The 17,469-nt window shown below is 38.9% G+C and overlaps 1 protein-coding gene across 1 annotated transcript in view; it reads left to right on the top strand.

Annotated features, from left to right (window-relative positions):
- clu (clustered mitochondria protein homolog) overlaps positions 1-17,469 on the top strand; it is a 65,756-nt gene that overhangs the window by 30,455 nt on the left and 17,832 nt on the right. The window contains exons 2-6 of the mRNA XM_017639040.1: positions 5,797-6,847; positions 6,899-8,230; positions 8,288-9,158; positions 9,217-9,342; positions 9,399-9,614. Of these exons, the coding sequence (XP_017494529.1) occupies positions 5,797-6,847; positions 6,899-8,230; positions 8,288-9,158; positions 9,217-9,342; positions 9,399-9,614 (3,596 nt within the window). The remainder of the gene's footprint in view (positions 1-5,796; positions 6,848-6,898; positions 8,231-8,287; positions 9,159-9,216; positions 9,343-9,398; positions 9,615-17,469) is intronic.

Raw genomic sequence — 17,469 nt, 5'->3', positions numbered from 1 at the left:
CAACGCGATTTTCTAGCGTCTTGCGGTTTGCAGTTTTACCTACTAAAATTTAATGTCTTCTCTCTCTTGCCGTCTGTTCTAGAAGCTCTTGTGCCGCCTTGCAATGATTTAAGTTCAGTTGCAGACATTTCATGGTGCACGTGCTTTTTTCAACCGCCCATGGTATGTATGCACATTAGGGTGGTCCAAAAACAGTAAAGTCGGAATTGTAATGCTCGCACTCCCTAGGATTGTCCTATATCGAAAAAAGTGTACCCCTATTTTTTTGTATTTTGAAATAAAAAAATATTTAGAGGTCGCTCAAAGCGCTGAAAGTTTTCCACGTATTTTTGTATGGGGAAAGAACAACTTTTCGTAGAAATGGTATAGATTTCTTTAAAATCAATACTTTTCGATCGGAAAAATCTGGTTCTCTTCAGAAGACTTTCAATAATAATACCGAATTGTTTATTTAACCATTTTTTAATACTAACGATTTTTTCTTGGTCCGCCCATTGCATTTTTCAAGGTTTTTGTGGGTTTTTGGCGGACCTATAAATTATAGTTGCGATAAAAAAATGGTTAAATAAACAATTGGGTATTATTATTGGGAATCTCCTGCAGACAGAGTTTTCCGATAGCAAAAAAATATTGATTCTTAAGAATTATATACCATTTCTACAAAAAGGTGTTTTTTCCCCATATAAATACATGGAAAACTTTGGGCGCTTTGCGCGACCTCCAAATATTTTTTGATTTCAAAATAAAAAATAGGGATATATTTTTTTTCGGTATAGAACAATCCTTGGGAGTGAGAGTATAAAAATTCCGACTTTACTTTTTCACATCCATTTTTGGACCACCCTAATGTACATACCTATATGTATGTATGGTCCAATTCTGTGTTTTCTTGATAAATTTGTTATAAAGAAATTTTATCAAGGTTTTTATCAAGTAAAAGCTCCCTTCGCATTCTGTGTCAATACTTATAAAAAAAAAAGCTCTACGATGTCCACATGAGTGGAACTGATTTCATTGTCACATATGAAAAATATGAATTTAAAAGCAAAAAAGCTTTTGACTGCCGTAGCCGAGTAGGTAAAGATGTCGACTATGATTCCGTGTGTCGCAGGTTCAATTGGCGGCACATGGAGTATTTAATTGTTAGCAACAAATTTATTAACATACAAAATTTATACATTTCACATGAAATTTCAGTTTGTCAATAGCATTTTCAATCTTGATAATTTATCAAGAAAAGAGCTTTTGATTTCTGTGCTAGAATACCAATTCTTGATAAATAATAAAAAATTGACAAATTATAAAGGTTTTCAATTTATCAAGTGCACAGAATCGGGCTGTAAACGTGAGCAAACATTTTGCTTGCATAGTCTTTTGTTCTCTTTTCACTGGAAGTTTAATTATTTTAATATCTCTTGAAAAACTTTATGCTGACAAGACTAAAAAGCAGAAAATAAATAAAATAAAAAAAAACTTTTTAATATACCACGCTTTTATAAATGAACTAATTAGAAAATAATATTTCTCAGTCCCATAGAATTTGGTTTGATAGCTTTTGATTTTGAAATTTTAGCAAAGGTCATTATACACAATTTATGAGATTGAAAATGAAAAGCGTGGGGCGCATGTAATAGACCTGAATTGATATGAAGAGTAATATATGTATGTATGTGGGTATATGAATAACGACCGCTTAAAATCGGTCCCAAATTTGTACTTTCTCTGTAGAAATTTAAGGTCTATGTTATGTACTTTGTCTATTGCCAATTAAATCTAATGCTTTGTATTGCATGCGCTCCACGTTTTTCGTTTTCAATCTCATAAATTGTTTATAATGCCTTTTGCTAAAATTTCAAAATCAAAAGTTATCAAAACAAATTCTATGGGACTGAGAAATATTGGGCCTTATGCATAATAAGTGAGCTTAAGCTCAGACTCAATTTTCGCACTAATCAAGTGAGTTAAAGCTCAAGAATTTGTACTGAAAATCGAGTCGGAGCTTAAGCTCACTTTTTATGCATGAGTCCCATTATTTTCTAATTTTTAGTCCATTTATAAAAGCGTGGTATATTTAAAAGTTTTATTTTATCTTATTTATTTCTAAAATAAAATAAAAACAAATTAAAGTATATTTGTTTTTGTTATTTTTATGGCCTTTATAACAATTATTATTTATAACAAGGCCATACAAATAACAAAAACAAATAACTTAAGGACGAGCACACCTAAAAAGTTAAACATTCTAATAATAGAAATATTAACAAAAACCAACAAAACCAACAACCACATGATCAAGTGAATTGCAGCGGAATAGCTGCGCTTGATTGTAGTTGGCTTAGCAAAGTGAAATAGTGGAAAATAAGCAACAAGAATTAACAAGACAAACTTAGCACAGTGCGTAGGCAACTGGCTGAGTCAGTGGTGATCGTCGGTTCGAATCCTACTGAAAGAAGTCTGATGAGGAAATGTGGTGATTTCCGAAATAGCTATCACTTCTACCATTTTTTCAAATTATTGTTGCTTTTCCACAATAAGTTTTCACTGAAAACGGCCTTGAGCTCATAAAAATTGTTGAATTAAAGTATATAACAAATAACAAAGTGACCATCACGTCAAGGCTCTATCTGTTTTGTCTCTTTGCTAGAGCTTCTAAAATATNTAAAGTATATAACAAATAACAAAGTGACCACCACGTCAAGGCTCTATCTGTTTTGTCTCTTTGCTAGAGCTTCTAAAATATTGAAAAAAAAACAATATGAGCTGATTGAAATTTGTTTCTTGCGGATTCGTAATCGGCACAAAAGGTCTATCAAAAACAGCTTTCACATTGCTTTACCAAAATTTGTTTCTATTTTTGTCCATTAAAAATGAGCAACAATTCAGATTTCCGTTTTTTCTACAAAAATTTTTCCTTGTGAGGTCCACAATACCCTTCCCTCCCCTATTAAGTTATAATTTTGCAAAATAGCTCAATGAATATCATCATGTATGTGCGGGCATGGGCAGAGAATGAGAACACAATGGGCTACCTTTTCTCAATATAGTCTTCGCAGTCTGGATGTTAATGTCGACTCAGTATTAAAAGAATTTTTATTTATAACTGCGTGAATTTCTGTGTCTTTTCTTTGAGTTATAACGAATTTTATCCACAATTAAATACAATATGCTGAATACTCTGAATAAAACAATGATATTCTTGGATGTTACGAATGACTACATAAATAAATCACTAAATGAATGACTTTACATAAATAAATCATTTGTGAATGTATGTGAAATATTTGAGTAAGTATGTTTGATTTGCTAATGTACTTTGTTTTTTTTTATAGTTTAGGCTCTTAAGAATCAGAGGCTGACATGAAATAGCTGCTTCCGTTTAATAGTTGTGTTATTTGGCTGAGTGGAAATGCAGTAGTGTTGGTTTGCGAGGTGGTTTTGCGTTTTGCTAGAGTGGGGAGGCGAGTCTTCATGAGAAGGATTAAACAGTTGGTAGTTTTTTCTTATTTGAGTTACATTTTCGTTTGAAAATTGAGTAATTTGAGCGGATGGATTTTCCGCAGTAGAGTTGTTGTCGGTTATAATTTTGTATATACAGTATTGGACACATCTATAGCACCCCCCTTTCAAGGCGATATTGTTTGCCACTTATCTTTAATTATTTGTTTTTAAGAATTTTCAATTAAAATACAGTTCATTCTCTAACAAAACCCATATAAACCAATGTTTTAAACTTTTTAAAAGACCGCAAAAAAGTGCAACAAACTTTCCCTTAAATTTCAAACTTTTTTCTCAGAAGCTCTAGAATTTTTTTGAGTACACAGTTTTATAGCGCATTCAATTTTGTCCAATAATGTGGAAGTTTCAAGTCGCTAAAGATTACCGTTGATTTTTTAGAATTTTTTTTTTTNAATTTTTAGCCCCTTGAAACTTGCACATTATTAGATGAAAATTGAATGGGCTATAAAACTGTGCATTCAAAAAAATTCTACCGTTTCTGACAAAAAAGTTTGAAATTTTGGGTGAAAATTTGTTGCACTTTGTTGCGGTCTTTAAAAAAGTTTTAAATTTGAGTTTATGTGAGTTTTGTGAGAGAATGAACTGTATTTTAATTGAAAATTCTTAAAAATAAATAAATAAACATGAGTGGCAAACAATATCACTTTGAAATGGGGGTGCTATTGTATTGGCCAATACTGTATGTGCTTTTGAGTTTTTGCTATTTTATTTATATTAGCTTTTGTTGATGAAGCTGGGCGCTTGTATGTTGCGGATGTTGATGTATTTGGTGTATTTGTTGTGCTTGGTTTGTTAAAAGTTGGGTTGGTGATGTTAGAGTATGATATTTTTGATTTTTGTGTATGGGTGTGTTTTTCATTATATTTTTGACGCGCTTCCCCCATAGAGCATTTTTCTATTGTTTTAATTTTTAAAATGTCTTTTGTTGTTTACTTGTAGCTGTGGCAGTCTTTGTCAGAGGAGGAATGATTTTCACTACAGTTCGCACATTGTTTGCGTGTGCATTCAACTGGAGAATGGGCGGCGAATTGCATCCTTCACAGGTGCATGGATTAGAGCATCTGGTTTTGGTATGACCTAGGAGTTGGCAATTTCTGCAACGCATGGGGTTCGGGTAGTAGGGAGACACTGTTACTTTGTACCAAGCCACATCTAGTGATTTTGGAAGCTGGTACTGTCAAAGTTTACAGCGATTTTTCCGGTGGGGGGTACTCGTCACTCCCTGACTTTTTAGCTCTTGGACAATTTCATTTTCCTTTACGAAGTTGCGACATGGGGCGTACATGTTACTTTTCACTGTATTGAGGTTGTCTTGCAGCTTGACTGTGATAGGGTAAATGTTAGAAGCGAGTTCGTTTTTTAAAATTTTTCAGCTATTTTAGGGTTGCGGGCCAAAACCAGTAGTTAACCGTCTTTAAGCTGTTTAATGCTGTCTATTCGGGTTGATATCGCATCAATACCCCTTTTTATTACAAACGGGGAAAGTTTAATTCGTTGTTAGGTCTTTTGTTTGGCTGGGTGTTGTTTGTTTTTGTTGAAGTGTAGGGGATGTGTGTGTGTCGTATGTGTCCATTTCACTTAGTATTGAAAAACGGTTTGTTGTTTTGTCCGGCCGATCAGGTGTTGGTGGCATTTTTTTAGGCACAAACGGTTCTTGATCGAACACTGAACTAGTTTAATTGTTATTGCTACGAAAGTGTAACAAGGAATAGACTAACCACTGTGTGGAGAAGCACTGTGGTTTTTAGCTTATTTTGTTTATTGGATCAGTGTGACGATAGCACTTGTATACACGTCCGAGCACGTTAATAGCTAGTCGATGACTGTATTGCCAATTAAATGTAATGTTTTGTATTGCATGCGCTCCACGTTTTTCATTTTCAATCTTTTAAATTGATTATAATGACTTGCCAAAATTAGATAATTCCAAAGTTATCAACACAAATTCTATGGGACTGAGAAATATATTTTTGGTCAAAGCGTGGACAATATTTCTATAGAAAAATAAAAAAAAATTTTACTTGAAAAACATTCGGAATATTTAATATTTTGGTCACTTGTTTGAATCACTGTAAAGCTTGCAACTTTTTTAAATATATTTTTATAGAAAAATAACAAAAAAATTATTTTTAAAAACATTGTGAATATTAAAAAAAAGCACGTGGTGACTTACTTGCGTCACTGCATATGTATGTCTGTTTTTATGTTTATGTTTGGATGTTTGTTTTAAAAAGTAGCTATAAAATAATTACCATTTCATTTTATATTTCAACATGAAAGGAAGTGATGAAGGGCGTGAGGTGAATCAGAATTCTGAAGTGTTAAGAGATTTAAAAAATGATAACAAGACACACCAAACCCCAGAAAATGTCCAGAATGAGATAATTGACGGCGAAGAATCTTCCCATTCGTCAGAGTCTATAGATTTAGAAACGCTTCATGATGTTGGTATAACGATACATATTCAGAGCCCGGGTACTGAAATGCTTTCTGTACAATTATCTAGTATGGAATTAGTGCAAGAGATACATCAACTACTAATGGATCGAGAAGATACTTGTCATCGTACCTGTTTTTCTTTACAGTTGGATGGCGTGACTTTAGATAATTTTGCTGAATTAAAAACAATTGAAGGTTTAAAACACGGGTCTACCATAAAAGTTATCGAGGAGCCATACACTATGCGCGAAGCTCGTATTCATGTGCGACACGTTCGTGATTTATTAAAAAGTATGGACCCCTCTGACGCTTATAATGGGCTTGAATGCAATTCTCTCACATTTTTACATACCATCACGCAAGGAGATCTACTCGAAAAGAAAAAAACTCGATCAGATTCAGTGGATTGCACACCACCAGACTATGTGATGCCCGGTGTTAAAGAAGCCCCTCTTACTCCATTACAACCTGGAATAAAAAATTCAAAAGTCCCTCAAGCACTGAAGATTTTGACAAGTTCTGCTTGGAATCCTCCACCAGGGCCGCGTAAATTGCATGGAGACTTAATGTACTTATATGTTGTAACCATGGAAGAGAAGCGATTTCATATTTCAGCATGTCCTAAAGGATTCTACATAAACCAATCTACGGACGAAACTTTTAATCCTAAACCAGATAACCCCAGTCACTTAAGCCATTCGTTAATAGAGCTTTTATCGCAAATTTCCCCATCTTTTAAACGCGCATTTCAACAGATGCAAAAGAAGCGCACATTGCGCCATGCCTTCGAACGTGTTGCTACGCCTTACCAAGTGTATCAATGGACCGCACCACAATTAGAACACACAATTGACGCGATTCGAGCAGAAGATGCATTCTCTTCGAAGCTAGGGTAATCAATTTGGTAAATATAAAGGTATACGTTACTAATAATTTTTTGTAGGTATGAAGAGCATATACCTGGACAGACCCGTGACTGGAACGAGGAGTTACAAACCACTCGTGAATTGCCTCGCAAAACACTAACAGAGCGATTGTTGCGAGAACGTGCTATTTTTAAAGTGCATGGAGACTTTGTAATTGCAGCTACACGTGGTGCGATGGCAGTTATAGATGGTAATGTTTTGGCTATAAATCCAGGAGAGGACTCAAAAATGCAGATGTTTATTTGGAATAACATTTTTTTCTCGCTGGGTTTCGATGTGAGAGACCATTATAAGGATTTCGGCGGTGATGTAGCCGCTTTCGTTGCTCCTAGAAACGATCTCCATGGTGTACGCGTTTACAGTGCCGTAGACGTAGAAGGACTGTATACGTTGGGAACAGTAGTTGTAGATTATCGCGGTTTTCGAGTAACAGCGCAATCGATTATACCAGGTATTTTAGAAAGGGAACAGGAACAATCGGTTGTTTATGGTTCAATTGATTTTGGAAAGACAGTCCTTAGCCATCCTAAATATTTAGAATTGCTTCGGAAGGCTGGTAAACATTTAAAGATTATGCCCCATTCAGTGTTAAATGAACGCAATGAGCCAGTAGAGTTGTGCTCTTCTGTTGAATGTAAAGGTATTATCGGCAATGATGGGAGACATTATATTCTTGATCTGCTTCGTACGTTTCCACCCGATGTGAATTTTTTAGTTTTGGATGATATCCAAATCAGCCCAGAGCTCCAAGTTCTAGGATTCCCTATAGAGCACAAGCATAAATTATCTTGTTTACGTCAGGAGCTACTTGAGGCATTTATCGAAGATCGTTACGTTACTTTTATACGTAGTGCTGCACAGCACTTACAGAATTTTAATTCACAAAAGGCATCGTCTGAAAATAACAATGAATTAAAAAGTAATGAAAATAAATTATCGGACCAAGCAAACGAAAATCAGAAGTCAGATAATTTGGAAAACAATACAACTGATGTTATGGTACATACTCTGGATGCAATTAAAGAAGCGCAAAATAATGTGGCTACTGCTGATGAGAACCAGGCAGCAGATGTTGTGAGACATGCCTGTGCCGCTGTTGGTTCATTAAAAGAACAAGAGTTTGATTTTCGTTTCAACCCCGATGTATTTTCACCCGGAATACGTCATTTTGATGACCCAAATCACTGCAATTCAATTTCTAAGCAAAAAAAACTTATCCAAGAAGCGGCCGAATTTTTGGTTAAAAAGCAAATACCGGCCTTTATAAAAGAACATATGAATCACACATCACCACCAATGGATGGCACAAGTTTAACCGAAGCTTTACATAGTCATGGCATTAACGTGAGGTGAGTACCGCTGATATATTTGTTTGTTTAACTTTCCCCATGATTGATGTTTTTAAGATATCTTGGTAAAGTAATAGATATGCTAGAAAAAATGCCTCGGATGGAATATTTACATAGAATAGCCGTTGTTGAGCTAATAGTACGAGCTACGAAGCATATTTACTACACATATATGCAAGGCACAGATGTTATGCACTTGGCGAATGCCATTAGTCATTTTTTGAACTGTTTTTTATCATCGGGACCTGTATATGTGACAAGCAATACAAGTGACGCAAATAAATCAAATAGACGTGGTAAAAGTAAAAAATATAGCAAAAATGCTGTTTTAATATCCCATGTAAATGCCCTTGGAAACAAAAATGCGTTAAGTTCCAATCAGAGTGAATTTCTTTTAATGACCCCAAAGTCACTTTGGATGCAAATTAAAAAAGAAGCTAAATGCTATTGGGATTATGATCTCAGATGTGACTCAATTGAAACAGCAGTTGAAATTTATGGTTTTCATCGAGTAGCTGTTTTAAGATCTTTCTGCCTAAAAGTTGGAATTCAAGTGTTGCTGCGAGAGTACAATTTTGAGTTACGAAACAAGTCAACATTCAACGAAGAGGATGTACTGAATGTATTTCCAATTGTTAAACATATAAGTCCACGTGCATCGGATGCTTACAATTTTTATACCACTGGCCAGTCGAAAATACAACAGGGACTTTTCAAAGAAGGTTATGAACTTATTAGTGAGGCGCTTAATCTTTTAAACAATGTGTTCGGTGCAATGCATTCCGAAAATGGCTCGTGCTTACGGATGTTAGCTCGACTAAGCTATTTATTGGGAGATCCACAAGAGGCCTTGGCTATACAACAACGCTCAGTTATAATGAGTGAACGTGTGAACGGAATCGATCATCCATGTACCGTACTAGAATACGTAAGAAAGGCAAAAAGAAAACCCCAAAGCAAATATTTATTTTGATCTTTTTCTTTAGACGCACTTGTCATTGTATTGTTTTGCTAATGGACAAATTGGTGCATCCCTAAAACTACTTTACCGTGCTAGATATTTATTGGCTTTAATATGCGGTGAAGACCACCCAGAAGTTGCACTCATAGATGTATGATCATAATGTTTGGAAAAATTTTTATTTCAATAATTTCTCTATTATTTCAGAGCAATATCAGCTTGATTTTACATGCTGTTGGAGAGTACGAGTTATCATTACGATTTATTGAACACGCGCTGGAGTTAAATTTGAAGTACTTTGGAGATAAGTCTATGCACGTCGCAGTTAGTTATCATTTAGTTGCAAGAACTCAGTCATGTATGGGAGACTTCCGCTCAGCTTTAAACAATGAAAAAGAAACGTATGCCATTTATAAGTCTCAGGTAATAAAAAGTACATTGAAATGTAGCTTAGCATATCAACATTTGGGTACTGCAACAGGTTGTCGATTTTGCTCGACACATGAAAACTTCGCCAACTACCGCTGTCCTTTGCGAAGTTCTATTGTTGTTCGCCCGGAGAGCGGTTGACGAATAGCGCATATTTTACTACCAAATCAGTCTTAAGTTAATAGGTCTGTATGATTTAAGTCAAAAATCGAATGTGCTACACGACTGCATCCCAGATTTTTTCTAAATATCCTTAGTTTGAAATTTCGGTCAAATTTATTGAAATTTTATGAATTTTCCCTACTTTTGCACAAAGTTTGAAACTTTGATTTATCTACATATATGGTTTATACAAAAATAAATCTGATGCACACAAATGTCGTTAATAATAGTTAAATGAAATTGAAAGGGTTATTTTGTATCTACAACTTACCTGTAACAAATCCACATTGTGAATTATTTTGTTCAGTCACCCTTTTTGCAAAAGCGTTTAAGTAAAATCTAATGAAATACGATTGAAAAGTGTATTTAATGAAGAATAATGAAAAATCTTAATTTTATTTAGGATTTCCGGGAATATATAGCTTCAGGTACATCTCTTTTGTCCTCAATTTGCCTGGTTCCATTTTTCTATGGTAGATATATCCTGATGGAACCGCTCGCCGTCTTCGTCGCTAACGACCCCCAAATTTTCATGAAAAAATTTAAATGGGAGTGTAAGAAGTTTATCATGAGCGAAATATTGCATCCCATATTCTTGTAGTCTGTTAAAAGGTTGCTGACCTACTCCTCCTAGTTTTAGGCTTTGTGGTTTCCAAGAAAATTACGAACAACATGTTATGTAGCAGCATATTTGTATCCGGCGAGGCGGCATGCAGGTACGCTTGCATCCCAAGCTAGCTCGTTGTTGTTGTAGCGGCACTACTATCATTGTCGTCAAGCCCAGGAAACGGGATTTTTCAATAGGGTCGGAACAGAGGGAGAGGGTGTCAGTTGAGTCGGGTTGAGCTGGAATGTGAAGAGGTGGTTGGTGTCGTGCGGGAGTCTCCACATGCCGGGCACTCATTGGGGATATTGGGGTCGAGTATGGACAGATAGCTGTTGAGGCGGCTACAATATCCCGACCGTAATTGAGCCAGGTTACGCGGGTCTCTTTTGGCAGTTGAAGCTCCGTCTCTTCTACAGGTGGTGATTGTGCTCCAACCACGGCATTCACAGGCCGGGAGTCGTGGTAGGTGGTGACTGACTCCCTATGAATGTCGTTGTACGTCGGCGGGTGCAGTGGTTGGTCTACGTATATCTGGACTGCGCCCTTGTACTCGAATAGGGCCCGACGTGTCTGGGCGGGGGCTCCTCCTCTAGCAGTAGCCTGTTAGGGTGTTCACTTCTGTGGCACCCCACCAGAAACTGCTTACAGAGCAATTTGTTGTGCTACCTTACGGGGAGCACTTGGGCCTCACTGTGTAGGTGGTCCTCAGGCGACATCAAAAGAAAAGTCTGTAGCTTCGTCCACTGCGTCCAACTAGTCTCCGGCGTACATACTGGTGCAATTTAGTTTTGAACCGGCCGGCCGATTGCCTTGTATGTTGCCAGCAACGTTTATTTGTCTTTGCCCCAACTACTGCCGTAGCGACTTGAGGACCTTGTTGCGGCTCTGTACTTTATTGAAAATTGGGATTGCGTGCGCAGAGAAGGAAAGCAGGCTGTCGAAGGTTACTCCGAATACTTTGGTGTTGTTTACCGTCGGAATTGGTGTGCCACCAGCGTGAATACCCAGCGGTAGTCTGACCTCCTTCGTCCAGGGGTGAATAAGGTCACAGAGGATTTTGTAGGGGAGAGGATTAGGCTCCTAGCAGTGAAAAAGCAAGAAAGCTCGGAGAGATACCCGTTTACTTTCGAGTACAAGTCATCAATTCCATTCCCAGACGCCATTATCGAACAATCGTCAGCGTAGAAGACAATTGAGACTCCCTCTGGAGGTTGAGGGAGCTTTGGAATATGATAGTTAAACAGTAATGGGGAAAGGACACCACCCTGTGGAACCCCCTGTTTTATGTTTCTAGGTTTGTTCGATTTGTCTCTAAACAATACTGACGAGTGTCGACCACTTAGATAATTCACCGACCATCGTTCGAACCTCTGTGGGAGAGAGGAGGCCTCAATATCTTCTAGCAGAGTGCAGTGATTGCCGGTGTCAAACGCCTTTGACAGATCCTACGCTATTAGAATAGTCCCGCAAAACTTTACGGGTGTTGCCAGACATTTCTTCTTTGCGTCCATTTTTTATATGCCGCTTTTCGATTTTGGTTCTGAAAATTTTTAATTGTTTAACTTAATTACCAATTGCTAATATTTGATCTTTCTTTTCCTTGATTTTTTTGTTTTCATCCGCCATTGCGCTCAAATCCAATGCAAATATGTAAACTGTCCGCAATAAACTAAACAAATTTGATTGGTATTGCCATAATGCAACCCTGCTGCGAGGTTGCAAAATGTAGAAGCGTAAAAACCATACCTTTGAGTGTGGCAAAATGTAGACGTCTACATTTTAAGACACTATTTGGACCGAGTGTGAACACTTCAACTGATTTGAAAGAGACAGAAAAGTAGAAGAGGGAATTCGTTCAGTCAAAATTATCTATCAGTTAATAAATGCTAATCTTACACTAAGGGTCTTCACATCCATTTTGGTAGGTTTGGTAAATTGCTGGTCGACACTCCGTAATTTTATCAACTGCGAGCGTCCTTTTCAGTCTTCTTTTGTTAGTATGACAAACTGTGTTTATCAACAGCGAATTCATAGCTTTTGTCCTAAAAAAAAAAAAAAAAAATTGTACCAGAAAACTTAAGAAATTTTACTTATTTCAGCAGGCGGATATAAAATTGATTAAATATCGAACAGCTGATTGCAGTTTACCAACTATCAGAAAAATTATTAAGCCTCCTTCGCGATAATTCGCTAACCGGTACACCGATAATAAAATAATTTTACACAAACGAAATACATTGGTAAAAATTACCCAACACCGAGTACCAAGTTCGGTCATTCCCACGACACCCGGTTCTACGTACCGGAATGACTCGGGTTTTACCCGACCAAGGGCTGTTGTTTCGACGATCTAACCCCGTTTAGGTCGGCGAAATCCATCAAACGTTGCTAGATTCTAGAGCTACATCTGCTCCGTACCCTTCTGCTCAGGGCTGGTATAGAGTCTAAACCAGGGACAGAAATTTACACCTGCTGCGTATGCCAGAGACGACTGCATACAAACTCCATGCTGTGCGAACCGGACTGCCTCCACGGCAAACCACCACCTGCGCGGGCAGCACACAATCAACACACCCACACCGTAACACAACAACAATAGACACACAAACAAACACAATAGCACCCGCACNTCAAACGTTGCTAGATTCTAGAGCTACATCTGCTCCGTACCCTTCTGCTCAGGGCTGGTATAGAGTCTAAACCAGGGACAGAAATTTACACCTGCTGCGTATGCCAGAGACGACTGCATACAAACTCCATGCTGTGCGAACCGGACCGCCTCCACGGCAAACCACCACCTGCGCGGGCAGCACACAATCAACACACCCACACCGTAACACAACAACAATAGACACACAAACAAACACAATAGCACCCGCACACCGCCGCCGGCAACTCCTAGTCCCCCCGACAATCCGCTCTGTTTGTCAGTCCAGAATATACCGTAGCGTGACATTAGTCAAGTGCAACTCCTGCCTCGGCGTGCTCAGGACTTCGCAACACTCGAGATTCGACGAGTGACTATGTGGGCCCCTGCTGTGCTGCTGATTGTCAAAATATTGTTCGGCAAAATTTTTGGGTAGAACGTAATACTCTTTCATAAAAGAGTAACACTGCCGCATTAATTGAATTTGATTTTTTAAACCCTGGGAGGTTCCTTAGAGATAAAGCCTTTTTAAACCCATTTCCATTGATACCCATATTGCAGCAATTCATTTAACTAATTGAACAACATTTTTTAACAGGTCGCAACTCTGTTAATGTTTACTTGATTTTAAACATTTACAATTCTATATGTCAAAACACGTCTTTTCTAAACATTTCGAGTAGAAATATTCATAAAAATAAATTTGGCCGGATAAATCTGATAAATGCCCCTATGTGCAGCGCATCATGGCGACCTATGTTGACCCTAGCATCAGCTCATCTGCCCATAATCATCTCGATTGATAAACCTGCCGACTTTGCTTCCGTGGATCACCGGACCTATGTCAACTTTTCCAAAGCTGACTGGAAAGGCTTCGCGGATGTTACTGAGGTCGCCTTCACTGCACTGCCCATACCAACCGACGTTCATGTAGGTGAACGTAAGTTCCGCAGGGTTGTCACCGCTGCTGCAGCTCGTTTCATCCCAGCAGGAGGTATTAAGGATCCACGTCCGAACTTTCCTGCTGAAGCGGCTGTTCTAGACTTTGGTGACCATGCTTCGTCTGACCCGGAGCGATGCGCGAGCTATTTTAGCCGGCAGTTCATTCTGCGACCTCCGGTGGAAAAAGCCAAACGTCGAGTGACCAGAAGGTGCACAAAATTCCAAAACCCAGTGCGCCTCTTGTTTTCACCAGCGGTGAGGTAAGGGTAGCCATCGGGAAGGCGAAAGCCTCCAAAGCCATTGGACCCGACGGAATATACATGTTGATGCTGAAAAATTTGGGTCCTGCGGGAGTAGCATACCTAACGGAGGTCTTCAACCTGTCTATGGCCACTCTCGTCATTCCAGACATCTGGAAAATGGGGAGAGTGGTCCCACTGCTCAAACCGGGGAAACCAGCCAACAAAGGAGAGTCGTATCGCCCGATAACCCTCCTTTCCCCGGTAGCAAAGACACTCGAGGCCCTGCTGCTCCCGTATTTTACGAACCACCAGACCCTAGGGAAGCATCAGCATGGGTTCCGTAAAGTGCATAGCACAACGACAGCACTTAACGCCATAAACACTGAGATAACTCGTGGTCTTAACCGTGGAAACCGCCCCTTTGAGAGAACTATTCTAGTAGCGTTGGACCTGTCCAACGCGTTCGACACTGTCAGTCATTCAACGCTACTAGAAGATATAGAGGCCTCCTCACAGGGACTCAAACGGTGGTCGGCGAATTACCTTAGTGGTCGACACTCGTCAGTATTTTTCAGAGACAAAACTAGCAAGTCACGTTAAATTAAACAGGGGGTACCACAGGGTTGTGTCCTGTCCCCACTACTGTTTAATTATTACATTCAAATCTTCCTCAACCACCACAGGGTGTTAATATTGTCTCCTATGCTGACGATTGTTCGATCATGGCGTCTGGGAATGGAATTGATGACTTGTGCTCGAAAGTAAACGGTTATCTCGCCGAACTTTCTCGCTTCTTCACTGCAAGGAGGCTTTCCCTATCCCCTGCGAAATCCTCGGCAACCCTATTCACCACCTGGGCGAAGGAGGTCAGACTGCAACTGGGTATTCACGTCGATGGCGTAACAATACCGACGGTGAATAACCCGAAAATCCTCGGAGTTACCTTCGACAGTCTGCTCTCCTTCTCGGCGCATACAACTGTAAATGTCAGCAAAGTACAGAGCCGCAACAATGTCCCCAAGTCGCTGGCCGGCAGCACTTGGGCAAAGATAAAGAAACGTTGTTGGCAACATACAAGACAATTGGCCAGCCGGTTCTAAACTATGCAGCGCCCTTGTGGTCGCCGGGGACTAGCAGGACGCAGTGGATGAAGCTACAGACCGGCAAAACACGGCATTACGAACAGCGACCGGATGCCCGATGACCACCTACATGACGAGGCCCAGATGCTCCCAGTCAAGGAGCATAACATAATGCTCTGCAAGCAGTTCCTTGCGGGGAGCCACAGACGTGGCCATCCCAGCGGACAGCTGCTCGCGGAAGAGCCCTCACCAAGGCACGTCAGGAGGCTTCTTTACGAACGGACGGACGAAGTCCAGAGGTTTATTAAACAACCTCTCATGACTCCCGGCACCTCTTCACATGCCCTGAGAACCCAATCAGCTGACGCCCCTGTCCCTATGGACAGACTCTTTGGAAGTCGCACACTTCCTGGGCCTCGCCGTAGCTGAAATGGACGACAACGTTGACGGATGAACCGACCCGAGCGGAGCTTAGTAGCCGCTACAACATCAACCAAGTTCGGTGTGAAAACTGGATCAAAATCTTCAAAAACTTCAAACCAGTGAAGTTCAACTATTTATAAGCAGATGTGTTTTATATTGTAATTTTAAATTGTCGTTAACAATTGCAAATCCACTTTTATTAAGCCATATGCATGTGGGTTCCATTTGGCTTTGTAATACGTGGTCATATTTATTGGGCCGTATGCATAAAACCTGAGCAAATGCTTTTTCTTAATAATTTCAAACCTTTTACTCAATTTGTTCAAATAAAATTAAGTTAAAGGTATGCAATTTTAAGAAAACGCAATTGCTTAGTTTTTATGCATACGACTCATTGTATGTAGTTCCTTTGTATTTTTTGTTTTGTTAAAAAAACACAATAAACAAAAATTGTAAGATTTTTTGGCCGAAATGACGATTTTTTTTTAGGGTAAAGTGACGATATTCCAGCGAAAGCTTTCGCAACGCTGTTTAGGCCACGTGTTATCTGAGTGTTTATGGCGTTAAGTGCTGTTGTTTTGCTGTGCACTTTACGGAAACGGTGCTGATGCTTCGCTGGGGTCAGGTCGTTCGTAAAATACGGGAGTAGCAAGTCTAGTGTCTTCGCTACCGGAAAAAGGGTGTTATCGGACGATAAGACTCTCCTTTGTTGGCTGTTTTCCTCGGTTTGAGCAGTCCACATCTTCCAGATGTCTAGAATGGTGAGAGTGGCCATTGACAGGTTGAGGACCTCCGTTAGGTATACTTCTCCCGCAGGACCCAAATTTTTCAGCACCAACATGCATATTACGTCGGGTCCCATGGCTTTGTAGGCTTTCGCCTTCCCGATGCACAGTGGTCCAATGTGAAAGCTAGGGTAATTTAATTAAATTTTTTGTTTGTAATTTTTCAATAAATTTTTGTATGAACAAATTTGGCTACATATAAACATAACGGTATCTAAAAGTCATAGTAAGCAATAAGTGAAAAATGAAATTGTTCGTGCAACGAAAGCTGAGTATTTTTAAGGCTCAATAACTTGTTTAAAGATTTTTTTTTTAACTGCACTCCTTTCTCCGTCATTGTTTTAAGTAAGAAAATTCAGGAAATGAAAAAATTATTACCGAAGTGGACGCACATATTTTTTTGGAGCTGATAAAGTTGTAATCTTTTCAGTGAGTACCAAAATATTCTTATTTTTGTTTTGTAGACGAAATCTTTCTTATATGGCGGAATATAGGTCACTTACTATACTTATTCTCTCAATTGATGTATATACTAGAGTCCAGCGCAAGTGTATTTGCCGCATTTCGTTCAATAAGTACTTCTTGCATTGTACTCTACTCCCAACACATTGTTACTATTTTTCCGCATACATACCCTACTTGGCGTTGAGAGAGTAAATACTTGACGTACTAGCTATTACTCCACCAAAGTACGTACTCTACTTTCTCTCATCGCGTACGCGAGATATTTGCTGCTGCCAAAAGGGAGTGGCAAATCTACTCTCCGTATACTTGTAGTACGGTAAATACTTGCGTATAAAATTTCAATTCTGGTTGTTAGCCTACTAGTTGATATCGTTTGCGGCGCTGGTCAGTGAAATTGAAAGAGTAAAAATAGAATATGGAATTTGACGATGTAAGGAAATGTTTACGGCCTTATTTATAAAAAATAACGTAGATTTAGACAGTTGTTTAATGTG

This window comes from Rhagoletis zephyria, unplaced genomic scaffold (genome assembly GCF_001687245.7).
Source record: "Rhagoletis zephyria isolate East Lansing unplaced genomic scaffold, Rhagoletis_zephyria_1.1 Rzeph_scaffold_00148, whole genome shotgun sequence".
NCBI classification, from domain to species: domain Eukaryota; kingdom Metazoa; phylum Arthropoda; class Insecta; order Diptera; family Tephritidae; genus Rhagoletis; species Rhagoletis zephyria.
The sequence above is the reverse complement of the archived record's forward strand: the minus strand, read 5'-3'. Positions and strand labels throughout refer to the sequence as shown.